General features: G+C 51.8%; 1 protein-coding gene across 1 annotated transcript in view; it reads right to left on the reverse strand.

Moving 5' to 3' along the window:
- Window positions 1–11,965: 11,965 nt before the first annotated feature.
- The window catches only part of NEURL1B (neuralized E3 ubiquitin protein ligase 1B), a 39,647-nt gene continuing 29,616 nt past the window's right edge, over window positions 11,966–21,996 (reverse strand). The window contains 7 exon segments of the mRNA XM_032593985.1: window positions 11,966–16,931; window positions 17,315–17,440; window positions 19,569–19,793; window positions 19,796–19,966; window positions 19,969–20,182; window positions 20,184–20,258; window positions 20,260–20,291. Coding sequence (XP_032449876.1) covers window positions 16,687–16,931; window positions 17,315–17,440; window positions 19,569–19,793; window positions 19,796–19,966; window positions 19,969–20,182; window positions 20,184–20,258; window positions 20,260–20,291 — 1,088 coding nt within the window. The 3' untranslated portion in view covers window positions 11,966–16,686.

Below are 21,996 nucleotides of genomic sequence, written 5' to 3' on the forward strand. Positions count from 1 at the left end.
CCTGGGTGGCTCAGTCAGTTAAGCTTCCAACTCCTTGATATGCGCTCAGGTCATGATCCTGGGGTGGTGGGATCGAACCCTGCGGTGGGCTCTGTGCTGTGTGTGGAGCCTGCTTAGGATTCTCTCTCTCCCTTCCTCTGCCACTCTTCTTCACTTGTGCTCTCTCTAAAATAAAAAAAAAAAGGGGGGGGGGAAGGTGAATAAATTGTGGATCATCCAATCAACGGAATACTGTTCCATTCTTAGAATTGCTGATAAAAATACATGGTAGCAATTCAGAAAACGGCAATAATTGGCCTAGAAGCCACCACTCAGCTGAGGGAGCCTCAGGGCCACAGGAGCTGAGCAGGGTGACTGCCCATCTCCCTGGCAGACCCTCGGTGACCCCGCCATGCCCCCCAGCCCTCCCTCCCAGCCTTCCGGGCCTTCCTTCTGCTTCCAGACTTTCACTGGGGCCTGTAACACCAGTAAAACCCCTCAGCTGGCCCGATCCTGCCCACCCCCCTCTTCTCTCTCCTTCCCCCCCTGCCCCCTCTCTGTCGCTCGCACAACACACACTCCCGCCTCCACTCACCCACCCACACACCAACCCTCTCTTGCACACCTCACACTCACCCACCCGCATTCACATACTCAACACTCCCAGAATCTCACGCCCGCAAACACATTCACTCTCACGCGCAGGGACACTCAGCTACCCATATATTCACACGCACTTGCTCACTAACGTGCACACACACTTTCATGCCTGCACTCAGCACATCCTTACACCACCCATACACACACACATCACTCCCACCACATAGTTGCACACTCACACTCACCCCCCCCCCCACATATTCGCACATGCTCACACTAATGCCCCTTCACATATGCTCCTGCACTCACACTGGACACAGGCACTCATGTGCACACTCACGCACCTCCCAGCCCCCCTTCTGTTCTATCTGAGATCAGGGGCTGCTGCTCTGAGCAGTTGCTTCCTCTTCTCCCTGCACCGGAGCCAGGCTGCCCCTGAGGACACGCTCATACGTTTCCACACTTCCACCAGGTTCCCGGGGGGCCGGGGATGGGATGGATCTGTAGATTCCCAGCAGGTCCCCCCCCTCTCCTTGAGATTCTGTCATCTGGCTACACTGCCGTCTCTCCCACCTCGCGGCTGCCATCTGCCACCCCCCTGGATGCCCCCTAATTCACAGAAGACGGGACCTCACGTGGGGGGACTTGGAGGCTCGCGGGAGTGGCTCACCCAGGCCCTGAGCGTCACCACCCCCCACCTCCCTTCTCTTCCTCTGCCCCTCGGCCGCCTGACCCCACTGCACTCTAGGGACCCTGTCGTCCTCAGACACTGCTGCCTTGCAATCCTCCCATGGTTCTCTAGGTTTTCTGTCCAGTTCTGAGAACACAGTTTCCTCCTAGCTGTCTTAAGCCCAACTTCTTTCCTCGCAGCTGATGATCTCAGCTCATTCTTCATGGAGTAAAAGAGGTCTCTAGGGGCAAAGTGCACATTCCCACCACCAAACCTACCACCTTCCCTCATCGTAGACACCTGCCAAATCTGGCCTGCCAACCTCCGGAGTGCAGACCACCGCCATTTTTGCCCTGGACCCCTGCGGTGGCCGGGCACATCTGCCTGGCCTCTCCCCAGCCCCAGGTCATTGCCCACAGCTTCTCCAAAGATCGATTGAGCTCTTACTGTGTGCCAGGTGCTGGGGATAAAAAGTGAGGAAGATAGACCCGTCTCTGCTTCCGCCCAGCATCCGATGGGGTGAGAGAGAAAGCAAGCCGACAAAAGGTGATAAATGCTCTGAACAACATGTGCTGAAACAGACATCTGCAGAGTGTGGTCTTGAAGGGTATTTCTAAGTAAGTGACATTTACGCTGAAACCTCGACGTGGCAAGGCCTTGCGGGCCCTGGTGAGGAACTTTGGGCTGGATGGCAGACTCTTTGGAGGATTTTAAGCAGAGGGATTCTATAATTTGGTTAATGTTTCGAGAAAGTCCCTGCAGCTGCTGTGTGGATGATGGAGGAGGTGGGGGGGCGGGGTCAGGAGGAGGTGGCAAGCGCTGATTGGCCAGGCCGAGTGCATAGCTCTCAGCCAAGGGAATGAGACCAGCTGGCGGGATCCACAGGGGTGGGACTGGGTGGGATTTCCCCCCCCCCCAGGAAAATTGAGGTGCTGTTTCCAAAAGAAGGGGAATGAAGCCTAGACCAGAAAAAATAATAACTGTCCCAAGTCAGCAACCAGAGTGGAATGGATCAAAGGGTATATCATGGACGTGAAAAGCATAAGGAAGTAAAGGGCCGTTTACACCTGGGATGTGGGGAGGCTCAGTAAAAGTTTATTGAATGAAGAGTTAACAGGTAGAAAACAGGGAGGGCCGTGCACTCTGGAAGGAGAGATCTCTTTTCCCTGCTGCTGATTCAGGTGGAGATGGCAGAAGGCTTAGCAACATTCTATGTGGTTTCTTTCTTTTTTTTTTTTTAATTTATTTTTAATTTTTTTTAACATTTATTTATTTTTGAGACAGAGACAGAGCATGAACGGGGGAGGGGTAGAGAGAGAGGGAGACACAGAATCAGAAGCAGGCCCCAGGCTCCGAGCCATCAGCCCAGAGCCCGACGCGGGGTTCGAACTCACGGACCGCGAGATCGTGACCTGAGCCGAAGTCGGACGCTCAACCGACTGAGCCACCCAGGCGCCCCTCTATGTGGTTTCTTGAGGGTGATCAACCTTATAAAGGTCCACCAGGTCCAGTCTGAGGGAAGCCAATCTCGGCAGCTATCAGAAATAACTCCCTCTTGGACCCCTTCGCCCCGTCCGTCTTCCTCACCCAGCGGGTAGTCATGTCTTTAAAGTGGAGAGACATCTGGGGGTGCCTACGAAGAGGTGGGCACCGCTCTGGGCACCAGGGATACAAGAGTGGATTCGATCCCATCCCTGCCCTTGAGGAGCTAATGGTTCACCAAAGGAGGCAGAGACATCAGCAAATTAGTACAGATTAACCCAGCCTGGCAGTGCAGGGGGGAGGGGTGGGGTCTGCCAGGGAAGGCTTTCTGGGGCAGGTCACGTGGAAACTGTGAGGTTTGAATGGAGAGCAGGCGAATAGGCATGACCCAGGTGCAATGTGTGTGAGTGGATGCGCGTGGAGTGGGGGCGGGGGGACCATTCCAATGGGGGAGGGAAGCATGTATACAGTGGGCATGAATCCCAATCCGTAAACCCAGGCGAGCATGAAATGAGCTTATTTTCCTCACAACTTCATTTCTGTTTTGAGACCCCCATTCCACTGGGGTGCTATCCCTTTCCCCCAAAGTCATGGCCAAGTGGCAGGGGCTGGTATCATGCCAAGATGTGGATGGGGGGTGGGCTTAGGACTCAGGAGCCGTCCACACAGTGACCCAGACTGGTCCTAGAGCATCTGTTACATGCTGACCGCTTGCACCCCATCTGCTTTTCGCCCTGTGACATCTTTCCAGTGAGTATGGAGGGGAGGGGAGGGGAGGGGAGGAGAGGTCCCAGGTAAGGGAGGGAAGTGCCAGGGGCCAGGGAGACTCAGTTAATATTTAAAACCTAAGTAAGAGCCTTCCACTTTTGTAAAGGTGGCTTACTCTGGCTGGGGCACAGAGTGCCCCAAAGTGCACAGTGGGAGTGATGAGGGTGGGAACTGTAGGGGGACAACAGAGGGGCAGAATTGGGGTGGACCCACATATCCTCTCTCTTTTCTCTATGAAGGAGGGGGTGGCCTGAGCCTGATAGGGTTACTGTTCTCTCTATTAGAGGTGAGTGGGTTCTTGGAGGCCACCGGGGGGGGGGGGGGTTCACAGTTTCACTCTTCCCAGATCCTGCAGTGAGAGGTCTAGGTGGTTTGGGGCTATTGCATGACTATTATGTTACTATAGAAACCAAGGGTAACAAGTACCAATCACTTTGTTGGGGTCATGGAGTTAACAGAGGCCACATCTCAGCCCCCACTCAGAACACAACTCCCTTTTCCCTTGCAAACCAGTAGAGAATGATAAACAGCCCTTGCAGACTCACTGTCCTGATTTAATCTGACTTAACTGCTTAGCAGTAGTTGGGCAGTTTTGCAATTTATCAGTTTTGCAACTGCCGCTCTGGGGAGGTGCTTAACAGGTGAATCAGGGCTTCGGTGTTTTCTATTTTATGTAAAGGAAGAAGGGAAAATAGCAAGGATTATTTAAAAAGAAATATTCAAAAGCTATCCTCAAGGTGGAGAATATATCCTCTCCAAACCAGCTCCTTGATATACTTTTGTTGTTGTTGTTATTATTAGCCTAATGAGTCACCGAGGCCAGAATTAAGCTGCCTCAGGACCTTTGCACCCACTGTTCCAGCTACCTAGAAAACCTTTCTTTTTCTGCTCCACCCAGAGACCATCTACTCCCCCTTCAAGATGCTCCTCAGGAGTTGCCTCCTCCCAGAAACTTCCCTTGATTCTCTCAGTCTAAATCAGGGTGCCCACATTGTCCTGGGTTTACCCTGGCCCCTCTCTTGTAACATCAACATCCATTTCTGCCCCACTCCCTGGTGGCAAGTTTGGTGAAGCAGAGAGCGTGTGGTGTTAGATAAACTTGCTCCCTGGACTGGGCTCTCCTTGGCCAACTCTCTAGACGGCCGCCTTGCCTTGTCAGATCTCTTTTCCCACTCTCCAGCCCCTTCCTGCATTAAACAATAATAACGATATTTCCAGGATTCGTATGTTGAAATCCTGATCCCTTAGTGTGACTGCATTTGGAAATGGGGCCTTCGGGGAGATAATTAAGGTTAAATGAGGTCATAAGGGGGAGCTCATCCAGTAGGACTGCCGTCCTCACAAGAAGAAGAGACACCTGAGATCACTCGACACCTGAGATCACTCGCTCTGCGTGTGCACGGTGGTAAGGCCATGCCAGGACACGTTGCCAAGGCAGGAAGAGAGTTACCACCCACCCGCCCTGCCAGCACCCTAACTTTGGACTTGCAGCCTCCAGAACTGTGAGAGGATACGTTTCTGTTGTTTAAGCCCCCCAGTCTGTCATATTGTATGGTGGCCCCAGCAGACTGGGACACAAGTGTATGGGAGTCACCCCCCGATGGCCACAGAGGAAGTTTTAGCAGTACCTCCATTCCTCTTCTATATTTGAGGATTTTTTTCCAATTAAAAAAAAAATTATGGTAAAACACGCATTACGTAAAATTTACCATCTTAACCATTTTTGAGTTGTACAGGTTTGTGGCATGAAGTACATCTTCATTGTGCAGCCATCACGACCATCCATCTCCTGAACATTTTTCATCTTCCCAGACAGAAACTCTGTGCCCGTTAAACTCTAACTGCCCCCTCCCTCGGCCCCCAGTAGCTTCCATTCAGCTTTCTCTCTCTATGAATTTGACTGCTCTAGAGACTGTATGTAAGTGGAATCGTATGGTAGTTGTCTTTTGTGACTGGCTTATTTCACTTAGCATAATGTCTTGAGGGTTCCTTTTTACTGCATTTCCCCCTACTTGTTTAATTTCAGTGTGCCTGACACACGGTTTTGTGTAGGGCTTAGACTGGGCCAGTCAGCTCAGTGGCCTGAGATGCGGACCAGAGTTAGGGGCCAGCTAGCACCCTCCTAGGACTGCAGGGTCTGGGGGAGAAACTTGTCAGGGTCCCAGCCCCAGTCCGTCCCCACCAAAGCTTCAGCCCAACCACAGGCTCTGATGTAACCTCAGCCGCGCCCCAGTGTCACCCTAGCTTGTCCTCCTCAAGCTTACCTGGATCCACAAGGCCATTTGCAGGAGTCTGGATTCTCAGGTCATCTGGTGACATCTCAAGGATCTGCTAAAGGTGGGGTGAGGACAGCAGGCTTAACCAGCGCTTGAACCTTGACGGCCTGTCCGGCAGTTTCTTTCTCCTCAAGTCTTTGCGCCCTCTCCCAAGACCACTAGAGGGCGACAGTGCTCCATCTTCTGCAAAGAAACTGCCAGACCCTCCCAGGGAGGAGCCCAGAGAGCCTTCTTCTCTGGACCTGGGGACTTGGGCCTTAAGGTGAGAATAGGGAAAAGTTAGTTCCAATGGAATGGGGCCCTCACAAGATCATCCTGCTTCCTGACCCTCTGCCCAGGCAACTCCACTGCCCTGTGCCCTATCTGGGGCTCCGGAGTAAGCCTGCCTAGGGGTCACTACCCAGCAGAGTCCTGGGAACCTTCTTGGGGGAAAAGAGGCTGGTTGTAGCAGAAGGAAAATGTCTCCTGGGGACCTCTGCCCGAGGCCCTGGTCTGCTTTTCCAGCACAACTGCCCTGAATCCTCTGTGTTGGGGCAGCTCCCTTCTGCAGAGTGTGCTTGGGCCGGTCTCTGCTGGCCGACTGCTATCCACCCCCCAAGGCCCAGTTCTCGTGTGACCTCCTCAGGGAAGCCTTGTTCAGTAGCCTGGCCTCTGTTAAGAACGACTCCAACTGAACCCCTCTCAGAGTGGAAAGAAAGACTTGGCCAGGAGGGATGGCCCTAGAGTCAAATCTAGATAGCCCTGGGACTACCTGGGACCATCTCTCAGAGAGGGCAGAAACTGAAGGAAGATTAGAATTGCTCAGAATAATGGAGAGGGTTCTTTTTTTTTTTTTTTTTTTTTTGAAGGTTGGGGGTGGGGGGAGGTGGCGCCAGAAAAGGGAGAAGAGCGTTAGCTAGCAAGGGGGACGGGGGGGGGGGGGGGGGGGGGGGGGGGGGGATGGGGAAGGCCAGAGACATCGCACCGGGAAATTTCTTACACTTCTGTCCTGGGGTGGCAAGGGGCATCCTGTATGCCCCACCCCCTTCCTCCAATCCTCCCTCGTGGGGCAGATCTCCCTGGGGGGTATGGAGGTGGGCATGGTCAGTGCTGAGGCTATGAGCGTGGCCAGGCTGCAGGCAGCTCCCCACTCAGCTTAGCTAGGGCAAGGCCTGGCCCTTCCCACGCCCCTCCTGGAATGTAGGGCTGCTCCTGGGAGTTGAGCAAAAGTGTGACTTTCCCTCTGGAGTCCGAGGTCAGTCAGCCTCCCAGGCCTGGGCCAGCATTCTTGATGGGGAGCCAAAACAAGCAAGGGGCGAGGGGCCGGGGCAAGCTCAGGGGCCTGGCAAGCCCCCGCCATCTGATTGCCCCTTGCTTTCATTCCTTGTGGGAAGGAGGTGTGCTAACGCCAGAAATTGCACCCTGGGGGCAGGGGATATAAATACCACGGTTCTACTATTTGGTAGACCCTGTGCTGGTCACCTGTAGATGCTGCTGACAGTGTCGCGGGGCCAACTCCTGAGGCAGTACAGGACCTGAAGGAACACCCAGCCGGGGTGGGGGCGGGTAATGGGATGAGGAAGCAAAATGGCCTCTAACACTGGTAACAACAATAACCACCATTACTGAGCACCCCCTAAGTGCCAGTCACTTTCTGACTCAGTTGGTTCATCTTGACAAGCCACGAGGGGGCTGAGATCCTCTCAACTCAGAGATCCAGAAACTGAGGCTTAGACAGGGTCAGTGACTTGCTCGTGATCCCACAGAAGAGGCAGTCCTGGACTCCAGGCTCGCCTGTCTTCTGTGCTGTACCTCATCCCCTCACCTCCACCCCACCTCCCTGTTAGGCACCAACACACTGGAAACAGCTGCTCCAAGCTGGATGCCAGGATGTTGCCTCCCTGGGCGAAGGTCCCCAGGGGACATTTTCTTTCTGCCACAATCAGCCGCTCTTCCTCCCTCTGCGGGCTTGAGGGGGTAGTCCTGCAGGCCCCACCTAGAGGCAGGGAAGTGAGACCTACGGGAGGTAGCTCCTCATTGCACAACTCCAGGGGCCACATCCACACAAGCTTTGGGATGAACAGCACCTCTGGAGGCCCCTTGGGGAGGCCAAGTGGCCTTGCTTGTTGGGGCAGAGTGTGGACATGAACTCAGGCCTGTCCTGCGGGCTCCGAGGCAGGCCCTTTGGATTCCTCAGAGGATGGCTAAAGCCTTTCCCCTGGCAGCTGGGAAGAGGCAGGAGAGGGCAGTCTGAGGCTCTCTACCCAGGAAGAAAGGTTTCCACCTGGGCAGGCCCCAGCCAGGAGGGGAGAGGGCTGAGGACAGAAGACTAGGCTGCCCCAGGCACTTTGTATTGATGTAGCGGCCCCTGGGCTTCTGGAAGCTTCCCCTGGGTGCATTTAACAGCCAAGGTCGGGGCTCTGTTCCTATTGTGGATGCCTGGAATAGTCATGTTTTCCACGTCCTTGTGTGGGAGCCAAAACCAGCTTCCAAGAGCCAGGAGAATTGAGCCTGAAGGGAGAGGGGAAGATTCCCTGGCCCTGGAGTTAGACTAATGGTCATTATGTAAGTCCAGGACCCTGATGGGTGGCTTTCTCTCTTTGTCCTTCTAGACGCACAGCCTGATTCCCTCCCCCCCTCTCCCAACCTTTCATCTCTTTTCTCCTCCCTCTCCTCTTACTCCTTCCCCCCACAGCCTCCTTCTGACAATTTACCCACAAACAGTGATGCTGTGGAAAGCGTCAGACCTGGTCAAATTCTGACTCCACAGCTCACACCTGTGTGATTTGGGGCAGGTCACTGCCCTCTCTGAGCCTCTTTCCCCTTGTCTGTAAAATGGGACTATAATATCTACCTCACGGGTGGTTTGTGGGATCAATGAAATCACAGTGCCTATGTTCCGGGACCCTTTGTCCCTGGAAACCACTGGGTCTCGATCCTGGGAACTAAGAACAAAAAGAAAGAGACGAAATCCTTTTGTCTTTGAGAGGCCACATGGAATGGCATGAAGTTGCCTAATCTGAAGTCTTGGTTTCCCCTCCTACAAGATGGAAGTAGTGATACTTCGAAGAGCTGTCGTGAGGATTCAGAGATGTAATGGAAGTCCTCACCACATAGTATGTGCTAATCAGATGATATTATCCCTGTGGAGGATTGCTTGTCCGCAGGAACCCAGGGAAAGGGGGAAAGAAAAGTCTCCGTACAGAACTCTTCTGAGGCTGGCTGTGCTTCAGGCGGCAGGATGGCAACGGTCAGGTGGTGGTGAGGGTCAGGGCACAGGCTTCGTACATTGAAACCTTAGAGAAATATGATGTGCCAGGAAGCATGACCCAGGCATCAGTGAAAGCCTGAAGAGCCAGGAGAAAGAAGGATGTTTAAATTATATCCCTGAATGATCTACAGCCTTTATGTCTTGAATTTGATCTGTCCTGGCAGCCTCAGAACCACACGGGTCTGAGCACTCTGTTTATGAGTGTTCCCCTCTGGATTGGTTGGTCTTTGAGGGCAAGGGTCATGTCATACTTGGTTTTGTGTCAAGCGTGCCTATGTGACAGAAAGTGACTTAGGGGTTGGGCTTTTGATTCAAGGGGTCAAAAGAAAGACACCCCGGGACTTTTCCTGAAAGGTTTTTAAAGGGTCACTAAGCTGGTATGATATGAGTGAGGAGCCACTGGAGACCATCTTGGTTCACAAAGGGAGAGCCTGCCTGAGAGTGATGTCAACTCAGAGGAAAGCAGAACTGAGACAGAGGCAGATGCCTGATGATATCATGTGGACACCTAGATCCAGCCATTCCTGAAGCCAGGAGTTGACCTGTTTAGTTGTGTGAATTGTTTCTTAAGATGCCTTTTTAAAAAAATTAAAAAAAATGTTTATTTATTTTTGAGAGAGACAGAGACAGGATACGAGTGGGTTAGGGGCAGAGAGAGAGAGGGAGACACAGAATCTGAAGCAGGCTCCAGGTCCTGAGCTGTCAGCACAGAGCCTGACGTGGGGCTCGAACTCACGAGCTGTGAGATCGTGATCTGAGCCCAAGCCGGACGCTCAACCGACCCAGCCACCCAGGCGCCCCAAGATGTCCTTCTTGAGTTGAGTTTCAGTCTCTTACAACCCCAAGTCTAGATTAGTATGGCCTTTCCCCCCCTTTATTAAAAAGAAATCTTGACGGCACCTATGAAAATGTCCCCTGGCCTAGTAGAAATGGGTGAGATCTTTCAGAGGCACATTTTGCCTTAGCTCTGGAACGGGCCCACCTAGGGTCCAATCCTTCTTTCACCTTGGAGGGACCCTGGTTCCCTCGCCAATAAAATGAGAGGAGACCGACATTGTTGTGAAGATCCATTGAGAGAAGTACGAACATCCTGGTTTCTTCTGCTTCAGAAATGCAACTTAATTTCTCTTACCCCATTGCTCCCAAAACTCAGTGTCACCAACCCAGGCTGTTTTGGCAAGCCGGGAAAAGCAGGTCTGGGCAGCTCCACCTTCTCCCTCCCCCCCCCCCCCCCCCCCCCCCACATGCCCCAATCCTGATATCACTGCAAGGCTCCACCTCCAGAAATCTGGGCCCTGCAGCCCCGCCTGGAGGAAGCCCAACCGAACTGGTCAGCCTGGACTGGCCTCCACTGGAAGCTTGCAGGCCTTTATCTCCACTGTGACTAAATTTGGATCTCAAACTCCAGACAATCAGCCTGGGAATTCCTGAAGAATTCCAGCAAGGGCTAGCTGTTTTCATTGGTTTTTTTGCAGAGAAGGGAGATCATTTTCCCGGGTAACAAGTTTAAATGAAAAGTCATAATTCGTCGTTAGAGAAAATTTAGAAAACGCGGTGGGGGAAAGTCAAATAATACCACTATCCAGACACAGCCCCCCTGGAGATTTTGTTTCTTTCCTGTTGGTCATTCCAATGCACAGTCAGGTTTGGGGGCTGTTGGTTGTTGTTTTTAATTCCATGAGATCAGAGTGTATGCACAACTTTATATCTTGATTTTCCCACCATATTTTGACATAACACGTTTCCGTGTTATAAACTCCTTGCCGAGTGCCAGATGCTGTGCCTAGCATATCACCAGCGTGATCTCAATAACTCACACCCATCCTCAAATCAGGAGCTCTTCTTATTCTTGCTTTGCAGATAAGGAAACTGAGGCACAGAGACCTTAAGTGTCTTGCCCAATGTCATGGTGAGGACGAGGCTGTCTAGCTTCACATGTATACTAGTAACTGGACCCACATGTATATCATGGTTCGTTCAACGTTTCTCAGAGAAAAGCTGGGTTGTTCCTGCCTGCCCCACACTCAGTCCTCACTGTGCAAATTTCCCACGGAGACTGCGATTCCCAATTCAGTTCTAGGGTAGCAGCTAGGGAGTTGAGCGCATGTCCTAGGTGGCCAATCAGACCGCTGTATTTCCCTGGCCTCTGTGATTGGCTCAGGAAGGGACACGTGACCCAGGTGGGTCCACGGAGGGGAGGATATGGACTGCGTCGAGAGCCTGCCTGAGAGTGGCTCTGGAGGGCGGGGCGAGAAGGGGTAGAGACCTGCTCCGGCGTTTTAGATTCTGGATCCAGTTGTACCTGAAGTGGGTTCTTGGGTTCGTGATACCGGACTTTGAGTTAGCTGAGCTTTTTAATCCCTTTAAACCAGTTCGAGTTTGGTTTCTGTCACTTGCAACCAAGAGTTCTGGCGAGGTCACTCTGGCTGTTGGAAGTTAGGGTGGCTTATGTAATTTTTTATCATTATAAATACTGCTGCAATGAGTATCTTTACATACAGAGCTTATCCTTGATTAGAATTCTTTCCTTGTGATATTTTCACAAAATTAGGTGGCAAAAGGATCAAACATTTTCAGGACTCTATGGGCGTTGTGCAAGATGTTTCCTCAAGGTTGGCAATGCTTTGTATCCCTCACCTTCACTCCCCAACGGTATGTGCAGTTGTGATTTTTAAAATTGAGTACAGGGGCGCCTGGGTGGCGCAGCCGGTTAAGCGTCCGACTTCAGCCAGGTCACGATCTCGCGGTCCGTGAGTTCGAGCCCCGCGTCAGGCTCTGGGCTGATGGCTCAGAGCCTGGAGCCTGTTTCCGATTCTGTGTCTCCCTCTCTCTCTGCCCCCTCCCCCATTCATGCTCTGTCTCTCTCTGTCCCCAAAATAAATAAACGTTGAAAAAAAAAATTTTAAAATTGAGTACTGATGAAACTTTCTTTTTTAACAAGCCAAAGTTGTATTTGTTTTTTAAACAGAAAAATTATGTTAATATAAAACAGATAAAAATAGACAAAAACCAAAACACACAACAGGCAAAGCACAACACACGGGACCAGTGCAAACCCTTCCCCAACCACACCCCCAAGTTTTAAAACCTTTATTACAGATTCCCAAAGATTAGATTGTATTGGAGAAGTCACAGTATTGAATCAGAAAAATAAGAATAAGAGACATTTTTAAAAAGGTCTGTACACAGGTAGTGGGGGGATGGGATGAGAGACGTACACTTTATCACTCCTACATCAAAAACATAATGCAGAAGGGTTTAAGTGATTAGCACATATTTCTAGAACACTACCATGTATGCTAGTCCCTTGCCCACTTTTTAACGTTGCTTTTAAAAAGGATAAAAAGTGCACAGACACTTTCATAAGGCACAGACAGATTGTTGTACAAATCATTTCATTAGGGCTTGGAAAAGACACACAGTTAAATACTGAGAAATGCCAGGAGGCCACGTGTTCCTGAGCGGGCGTCCCTCTGCCAAAACTGGGGCAGAGATGGGATCGAGCAGGGGGAGGTTATTGCCTCTCATTCTCCAAGATTTTGTGCAAGCCCATTCTCAACTGGAACTGACGGGGTTGTCTGGGGACTCGGGGATTGATTCCAGCATCCCGTCCCGCCTGAAAGGAGCAGGTAGGCCTCTCCCCACATGTCCCCCTGGTGGGACTTGAAGGTAATCCTCAAGCAGTGGAACCTTTGAGGGTTCTGCCCAAGGCCATTTTGGCGGCAGCTCACTGACTGCAAGGTGCCTGGCATTTCTAATGCGGAGGAGGCTTCTGGAAGCATGCAGGAGGTTCTGGGTCAGGAGAGCAGTCGTGGGCACTCACCAGGATAAATCCCCAAAGGCAACAGAATGGCCAAGAAACCCCAAAGGATTCTGTCCCCAGTGTCTTATCCTGTTAATGCCTCTCCTTCTGAAGGTAGAGCTAGGGCTATCCTCTCAGCTCTTCATTCCCAGCACCCCACACCTGGTAGGCGCTCAGCAGATGTTTGTTGAATGACTGTGTGTGCGTGTGCGTGTGTGAGTGTGATGTTTTACCAACCCCCTGAGCACTCATAACTTGATTTCTGATTCCTTCAGTAACCCTTAATGAGTACCTGCTACGTGCTAGTATAGGCCCCAACACCAGAGGGATCAAATAAAAGTTTACACATCTGTCCATCTCCTGCTCTGGACAATCTGCTTCCTGCAGGCTTTGTCTTTAGTCCCAATTCCCAACACCGTGTCCAGAAGAGGCCATGCTGATGGGTGGGTGTTGAGCAAAGTGTTGCTGCACTTAGGGGAGCAGCTGCCCTGTGAGGCTAAATCCCAGAAGACTCCCAGTTCTGGGAATGACTAGAAAAGGAGGTTGTTTTGACTTGGAAATGGCCCAGCTTCTCTGATGGCTCAAAATAGGCACAAGACCACAACAAACGAGTGTCTTCTGGTCTCCCCCTTCTTACCCCTGGAATCCCTGCTTGAGGGGGTGGTGGTGCTGAGGCCCAGGAAGGTGGCAGAACAAGGCGCTCGTTTGCTCCCCCAAGCTGCCTCATGTGTGTGCTCTTGTGTAACAAAAGGAGGCCTTCAGGTTGGACCCGGGACCTCACGGAGCTCAGCTCTGCCAGGAAAAGGTGGGCAGTGGGAAGATGAGCCTGAAAGGAGGGACACACGTCCTTCCAGAGTATGGGTGGCAGAGCAACCACAGCCTAGAGCTGGAACTCTCCATACAGGTGCGGGTGCCCGGGCTCTCCCCAGGAACTGCCCAGAGAAGTTTCAAAAAAGAAAACTCAAGGCAGTCTCAAGCTTTCGGGGGCTGGGGCCAGGCAGTGGAGAGTGTGGGAGTCAGCACCAGATACTCCTATGTTTGAGTCCCAGCCCCGCCACCTAGTGAGTTTGATCCTAAGTCACTTCATTCATAGGGCCTTGGCTCCCTTATCCATCAGGTGGGCACAACCCTGCGTTTCATCAGTCCTAAGTTGCACAGTTTTTCCACATTTCAAGTCTCTGATTAGAATGAATTGTATAGCTGTGACATCTTGCAGTTAGAATTGGCAGCCTTTTTTTTCCCCTTAGCAGTACATAAAATGGTGTATTTTATAATCAGTGGTGTTTTCGATACGCCTCAATGGGGTAACAAGACCTGCCTCACAGAATTAACGCATGAAGATGCCTCGCTCGCCCAATGCCGAGGCACATAACGATGTGAAAGAAAAAAGTGGGGTTCCCTTTCCTCTTTCTTCTGCCATGTGAGGGCCATGTGAGCAGCTAGTTCCTTTATAGCACTGAATAAAACAGTTTAGAGCATCAGGAAATGTCTGGTTTTTAGAAGATAAACACCCCCTTAATTCCTCTTGGAAACAGGGAGTCTATTTATAGCAGCTGCAGAGCAAGTTAAACAGGCCACTAGCTCTCCTTTTGTTCCAGGTAACAGGTCACCAGGAGCATGGCCTGCTCCACCTCAGGTCCAGGCCCTTGGTCACTGGTTTCCTGACGGTGGCTGTACATGACCCTGGCTGGAACCCAGGGGAGATAGTCAGGAAAGGCAAGTGGCAGGAAAGACAAGCTGCCTCCTGCTAGCTTCTGAGACCACCAGAGCTTGTGAATGGCTCAATCCAGTCAGGGGCACTGCTGCCTGGAGAACCAGTCCCGTAGGGGAGGTCATGAGTCCTCTCCCACATGGCCTGTGCCCACATCACCCATGGGAAATGGAAGGCTCCTGCAGGCCAAATTCAGCTGGGCATTGAGTGCTGCCTAGCCTCCCCAGCTCTTATACTGGCAAACTCTGGGGTTCCAGTAGCTCCCCCAAAACTTTCATCACAAAAGTAAAATGTGGGCATGTTTCCCAGACTCACTAGGGGGAAAATAACCAATTAGGGGTTCTTGCAGGAGTAAGAGTGGGCGTTCTGAAGTTGAGATCAGGTCAGAACACTATGACCACTTCCGGGCAGAGAAGTAGGGGGCCCAAGACCTAGAGCATCACGAAGACCACCTGGGCTTATAGGATTTGATTTGACAAGGGCCCAACTGGGGTGGGCTCTGGGTCCCCAGAGCCCCAGCAAACATGTGTCATATGAATGCAAAAACTCTCTGGATGTTCTTTCCCAGCCATCATCTGTTCAGCAGATGAACAGATTAGGAATTGTGATAAAAATGATACCCATTCTTTGCAGGGTGTCTTGGACTTTTTACATGTTATACTGGGCCTCCCAGAGGTTCTGCAGTGGGCAGGTACTGGGCTTCATCTTGGACGGATCGGTAACTGAGAATCAGAGACGCCCAGGGGCTTCCTGAAAGATACAGCACAAGACCGGGCAGAGGTTGGGCCCAGAACTGGGGACAAAAAGGGAAGAGAGGCCCCGGGCCGGCCCATCAGCCCAGAGATGGTCTGGGAGTCTGCAGAGATGGGCCTAGGCAGGGTGAGGAGGGCAGGGGGACAGGGGAAATGCCTGCAAAGAGTCCTGGGAAGGGGGAAGAGTCTGGATGTCAGCATTTCAATATCTAAGCTATTAGTTAACATCTTAATGGTCAATTAACATCTTAGTAATCAGCAGCAAAAGAGAAGCTGAGAGTCAGAACTGGTTGCAAGTCTTTTCCTCCTCCCACTTCACCAGCAGGTTGCCCTGGTGATGCCAACAGCTGCTGGTGAATGCCAGGCCCGGGGAGTCACAGAAGGAAATGTGGAGAGCTGTCTGGGAGATGGAGTGGCCTTTCCAATTCCAGGTGAGTCCTCTGCCTCCAGGATTCTTCCCCTCCCCCAGGCAAAGAGAACCTGCTGCTTGTCTTCTCCTTGGTGACAGAAAGGGGTGGACCAGGTGAAAAGCATCTAGGGACCAAGTCAAGGTGCACTGTGCTTATTATTAGGCTGTCCGGGGTGAAGGGGGTGAAGAGGGTGAAAAGGCTTCTGGGGATGACACCACCCAGAACTCTCAGTGGGCCGTAGCACCCATCAAAACTCCCCTCCAGGACTGAGGAAGAAACTAAAAAAGCAAATTGTTCTTTTATGTTCTCCACCCACCTTCCCCCCCAAGGCGTTGCTGCTTTGGAGCTGTAAACAATGAGCTATTTTTGCCTTCCTTTAGAAAATCTGAGTGTCCCTTTTCTATACCATCCAAGGGAGTTCTGTTTAGGTGCAGGCTTCATACATTCAAAACCAGCTGATGTGACAGCCCCAGAAAGTGAACAATTTCTAGTCACGCTACCGTCTGGGCTCTGGATTGCACATTCCTTAGTGTTAAATAACCTCCTAGAGCCAGGATCCCTGGATAAATACCTATGCGTTCTCTCTCACTCATTCTCTCACACATTCCCTCTCTTCTCTGTCCACTCCCTCCCCTCACCCTCTCTCACACACACTCAGCCCAACCCCAGCAAAAAGCATTGCACAGAGAATGCTGCTTCCCAGCTGAGAGGTCACCGAGGGACAGGGTGGTCTGCTAGGCAGTTCCTGAGCTTGCTCTTGGGACGGCCTTTTTGGGGGCAAAGCACTTTTGAGCCAGAAGCAGCCCTTGCCTGGGCTCAGACCCCCAGGGCCTCATCTCCATGACTGTCACGCCTTGCCCACTATTGGAGAGTGGCAGACGGGATGGCCACTGCCCTTGGATTCCTTGGCGGCCATGGTGGTTGCCTGGCCCAGGGGCCTTCAGAAAGGTGACCTTGCTCTGGCCAAGGCCCACTGGCAGGCCAGGCTACGGCCTGTAGATCTTAATGACATCCTTGATGGGCCTCCGGCAGATGGGACAGCAGGCCCGGGCCTGCCTCTTGAGCCGCAGGCCGCAGCTGTGGCATAGGCACATATGTCCACACGTGTAGATGACTGTGTCCACTTCACCGTCAAAGCACACTGTGCATTCGCCATTCTTGCTGCCTGCCGGCTCTGGTGGGGAGAACACGGGAGACACTGGGGGGCTCAGCGGGGAGCTGGGTGCCGTCACTGTAGAAAGGGAGAACAAGACAGACCTCAGTAATGTGGCTCTCAGGTGAGCTCTGCTGGGGTAACCCCAGGAAGGCAGCGCTTATATGGCCGAACTTGTGGGGAAACAATTTTGTGAGATACCAATTTGGGGTTTTTCTTCTGGCTTTGTTCCATTCCTTCCTTCCTTCCCCCAGGAAGCAAGTCCCATCATTAGCCTTTGGGATACCAGAGCTCAATTTCTCCTCCCTCCAGGTGAATGTACAGCTGAGACAGGAGAGGATGCAGGGAAGAGGAAGGGGGAAGGTGGCCATCCTTGCTTAGCCTCAGGAAGGCTCTGGCCCAGCTGAAGGAGCCGGGCCGGCTGCCAGCCCCTACCCCCTCTAGGGCTTATACCTCCTTACCCAGGGATGACTCAGATGCTGAGGAGGACTGGTTGACACTGAAGGCCATATCAGAATCACTATCATCCTGGGAGCCGCTGAGGGACCCTGATGGAGACGTGGTCGCAGGGCTGGACTGCAGGGTGCCTGAGACCAAAGAGACTCCATCAGGGGCAGTGTGTGTGTGGGGGGGTGAGCCCTGTTCTGCTAGTCCCTGGCTCCTCTTGCACCTTACCTTCCCCATCTGTCTAATGGGGGGATAAGAGTTACCTCCCAGGGTTCTGCTAAGGACTAATGGAATCCTACATGTGTGGTGGACATCTGTTCTTTGCCTGCCCGGCCTCCATTCCTGTCTATTTCAGAAACAGTACCAGGATTTTGTTTTGAAGCACTTACTTCACCCTCACTCACATGATTCAGGCCAGGCCAATAAGATCTCCCACCCCTGCGTCTCAATGATGGTTCAGTTAAGGCTACCTAACCCAACTAAGGTCAAAGAGGCCTTCACTAAAACACTACAGGTGTTGGGAAGGAAGGCGCCCACCCATTGGGAGGTAAGCCTGGCACTGTAGAGCCTGCCTGAGAGTGAAGCCAAGAGAGGAAAGTGAGCTTTGGGATGGGATCCCAATTACATGCTTTCAACACCTACATCCGGCTGTTCCTGAATCCATCCAATGCATTCCCAGACTTTTGAGGTATGTGTAACCATACATTTCCCTTCTGGTACAGGGCACATTGAGTGGGGTTTTGTCACTTGCAACTACAAGATTTCTGCCTAGTAGTGTTCGACACAAATGAGTTTTCTTCCTTGCATTCACAGCTATTGAATGCAATAGCTATTCTTCAGATAATAATGGGTTATTTTTTAGGTGAGACAGATGTTCCTTCCCTTACCCTAACTGAGGATGAATGGACAGATAATGCAGTGCTGGGGCTGCTGTCAGGTAGAAATCAGGAGGGCAAATCCCTGGCCTCCAAAAGCAGTTGCCTCCATTCTACTTCTCTTCCTGACCACTCACGGGCTCATCGTGGTTCCTCTAGAGGTGCTGGGGAGGAGGGCAAGAAAGACTGACTCTAGGCTTAGTTCTTGCCAAAGCCCCAGTGGGAACTTAGGCAAACTCATCTCAGGGTAAATGATGACTATGGTCATCCCTTAAACCAACAAATGATGACCACTGTTTCCTCGTTCTTCCTCTTCCTGCAAACAGCAGTCATTGTTAATACAACTTATTAAACATGCTGTAGGTGGCAGGCACCTGCTGAAAGCATTATATGCACCTCATCATTTCATCCTCATGACAATGCCAGGATGCAGGTAACTACTCCCTCCCTACACAGAAGGAAATCGAGGCTCAGAGAGGGTCTGTGATTTGCCCAACATCTTCATGGCTGACCAACTATGTGCCTGGGAGAGTCAATCTCTTTGTGCTTCAATTTTCTTATCTGGAGATGGGATAATGATATTGGTTTCATAGAAGCATCAGGAGTGCAAAACTGAACGAGATAACACAAAATGTTCACCGTTTCTGTTACCCTTTGGACCTACTTCTTAAATCATGAAAACGGAGCTGTGCTCTCTGGGACCTTCCCTGGCCACCACCCCTGTTTCACCAAGTGGGAGAAAAGCCCCTCAGCGGTGGCACACATCACACAGTGCAGCTCTCCATTCAGCTGTGTCTCTAAGCTCCTTCTATGCATGGCCTGCGTCCTGTCCTCTGCCATGCCCCATCCTGGAGCCCAGGGCCTGGCCCACAGCTGGTGGGTGCTCGGTGTCCATTTGTGGCATGAATGAAGGCAAGAATCATTTTAAAATAAGATGGCTCAAGCCTCCGTTCCATTTTCTGTGGGCAGTGTTATTCTTATATCCCCTTTTAAGTATAGTTGTATTCACTTTTTCTCCTACACTTAATATGCATTACGTAGGTAAAAGACAAGTAAGTGATATAATAGAACAACAGAAAGAAAAATTGTACCGGTCATTTACCCACTGCATAAAGCCTTCCAGGCCCTGACCCCAGCGGGAACTTAGGTCGGTGGGGGCAGAGTGAGGACTGGGGCGCGGGGGGAGGGGGGGGGAGGGCAGCCACATGGACATCCCTGGCGCACTGTCAGAACCGCATTTCGGGGCCGCCCTACTGAATCAAGAAACTAGGTGGAGGCAGGAGGGCGCTAATGCACGCTCCAGTCTGGGCCCCTGCAGTAGCTAGAGCTGCCCAGCGGTACCCTCGGGCTCCCGGGGAAACCCCGCGCACGCGCGGTCGGTCGGGAAACTCACCGAGGAGGCGCAGCTGGCCCGCGGCGCCGCCGCGCACGGCGAAGAAGGCCCAGAGCGCCTGCGTGGTGTCGACGCACAGCAGGCGGCCGCGCGGGCGCCCGTTGACGCCCAGGAGCACGTCGCCGCCGGGCCGCAGCGTGAAGCTGAGCGCGTCGCCGCCGTTCGGTACGGGCCCGGCGCGCGCCACGACCCAGTACTCCTTTCGGTCGAGCAGCGCGTCGGGTCGGCCGGCAGCTCGGCGGGCCGGAGCCCGCCGGGTCGCACGACCGTGATGCCGAAGGCTACCGCGCCGGGCGCCGCCAGCCCCGGGCGGCCCACCCTCCACGAAGAGGCTCTCGCCGGGGTCGCAGCGGGCTGCTCGGAGAAGACGAGCGTGCGGCCGCCGTCGGGCCGCGGGCGCAGGCCACTTTGCGGTCGGCGGACAGGCTCACGTCGGGTCCGCGCGTCGCGTGGAAGCGCAGGTCAGCCTCGAGCAGCGCCGGCGACGACGCGGGCCGCGGGCGCTCGCGGGGCCCGCACGGGATGGCGGCGGCCGAGGCGTCGGCGGGCGGCGGGCCCGGGGCGCGGCCCAGCGCCAGGTGGCCCAGCTTGGCCACCACTTGGTTGTTCTCGAGCATCGTTGTTGTCGAAGTTGGCTGCGTCGTGGCTGCTGGGCGGCAGGCAGGCGCTGAAGCGGGCCTGGCTGAGGCGCAGCGGGCGTCAGCGTGTCGGCGAACGCGCTTTCTGCGCCGGGGCGGAAGAGGGGGGCGGTGAGGGTGCGGGCCGTCAGCGGGGAGTCCCCCCCCCCCCGCCGCCGCCCACAGGCCTCGGTCCCCTCCCCCACCCCGCACAGCCCCTCACTTTTCTAGTTCACGTGTGTACTGACTTAAGAACCACAGGTGCACGGAATCTGATTAAGCATAACCCTTTTGACTTTGGGATGGGCAGATACAGCCCTTTCTCCGTTTTTCCCTTCTTTCCTCCTCCCTTTTTTCTCCCTCCTTCTTCGCTCTTTTTATTCCTCCCTCCTTCCTTGCCGCATTCCAGAGGTTTTCACGTTTTGGAGAATCTGAAAACCCTGTGTTGTTGGCCTCCCCAACTAGAACATAAGCTCCAAGAAAAAGTGAATGCTTTTGCTCTTTATTTGTGGCCTTTTGTGACAGGTGCTACTTTAAGCTCCTTTCACGTGTTATCTCAGTCCTCATACAGCCTGTGAGGTATGTTCCGTTATTACCAGCCATCTAGCAAAGAAGGGAGGTGAGGCACAGAGGGGTTAAGGAATGTGACCAAGGGTCACGCAGCAACTGTGGCAGAGCCACAACAAGAACCCTGGCTCTTCAGCACATGCTGACTCTGAAAGAAGGCAGCACGGAGCCCAGTGCCTAGGTGGTGCACAAACATGAAATGTGTAAGAGATGGCCTCATTTTATAGGACAGAAAACTTAAGAGTTTTAAGTCAAAGTCCTGAAAATATTTTTGAAATATTTTTAGTGATAGGGAAAAATGTTCACGATACTACATATTATATAGTTAAGTAAAAGGAACAAAAGTAGTGTTTCATTTAGGTAATACAGGTCTTTATACTTTGGTAAATTACTTGTTGATTGTCTCCCCAACTAGAATGGGAGCCCTTGCCTGTCCACCAACACGTTGTCAGGGCTTAGCAGATTGCTGGGCAAAGAACCTTCACTGTTTATGGATGAATAAATGAATGAATGAGGTCTCTGAAAGACACTGGTGACCACTCTGAATAACAAATCAGGAGAAGAAAGAAACAGTCATTAAAGTATTGTGAAGTTCTTGTTTTAGTGATAAAAATATTCTCATTAACCATAATAGGTAAAGCAAGAAAAAGTGTTTTTCAAACTTCTCTAACCAGCCCCCTCTGGCTAAGATTTGTTAAATGTTACCATTCTGTAGTTTATATCATGGAAAAAAGGATTTCTTTCTCTTTAGTTTTCCAAATATAAAATTAAGTCATAATAATGAAGATGATTTTTCAAAAAAGCATGCCATAGCCCCTAGTGAGAATCTGTTATGTTACTCCGTACCCCACCTGTAAAAATCTATAGGTTTTATAAACTAGCCATCCAAGTTCAGACCATGGTTCATAGACCTGTTTGTGTAGCCTACTGGTGTGTTAACTAATACTTCTACGATAAATATGTATACCACAAAGTTTTATCACCAGAAAACCTATATTTTAAAAAATCGTTTTCAATTATTAATGTGGCAAAACACCCATTATATAACATTAAGTGAACAAAAGAAGATCTAAAAGTGAATATATTATTTGATTCTAACTGTGTGGGAAATGTATGTATAGGGTGCATAGAAAAAGTACAGAAAGGATATACATAACAATCTGATGCTGGTTATCTCTGGATGGAAATTTGCTTTTTATAAGTCTGTAGATTTTTCATTTTTCTCTAATGAACATGTATGGTTT

This window comes from Lynx canadensis, chromosome A1 (assembly GCF_007474595.2).
Source record: "Lynx canadensis isolate LIC74 chromosome A1, mLynCan4.pri.v2, whole genome shotgun sequence".
NCBI classification, from domain to species: Eukaryota; Metazoa; Chordata; class Mammalia; order Carnivora; family Felidae; genus Lynx; species Lynx canadensis.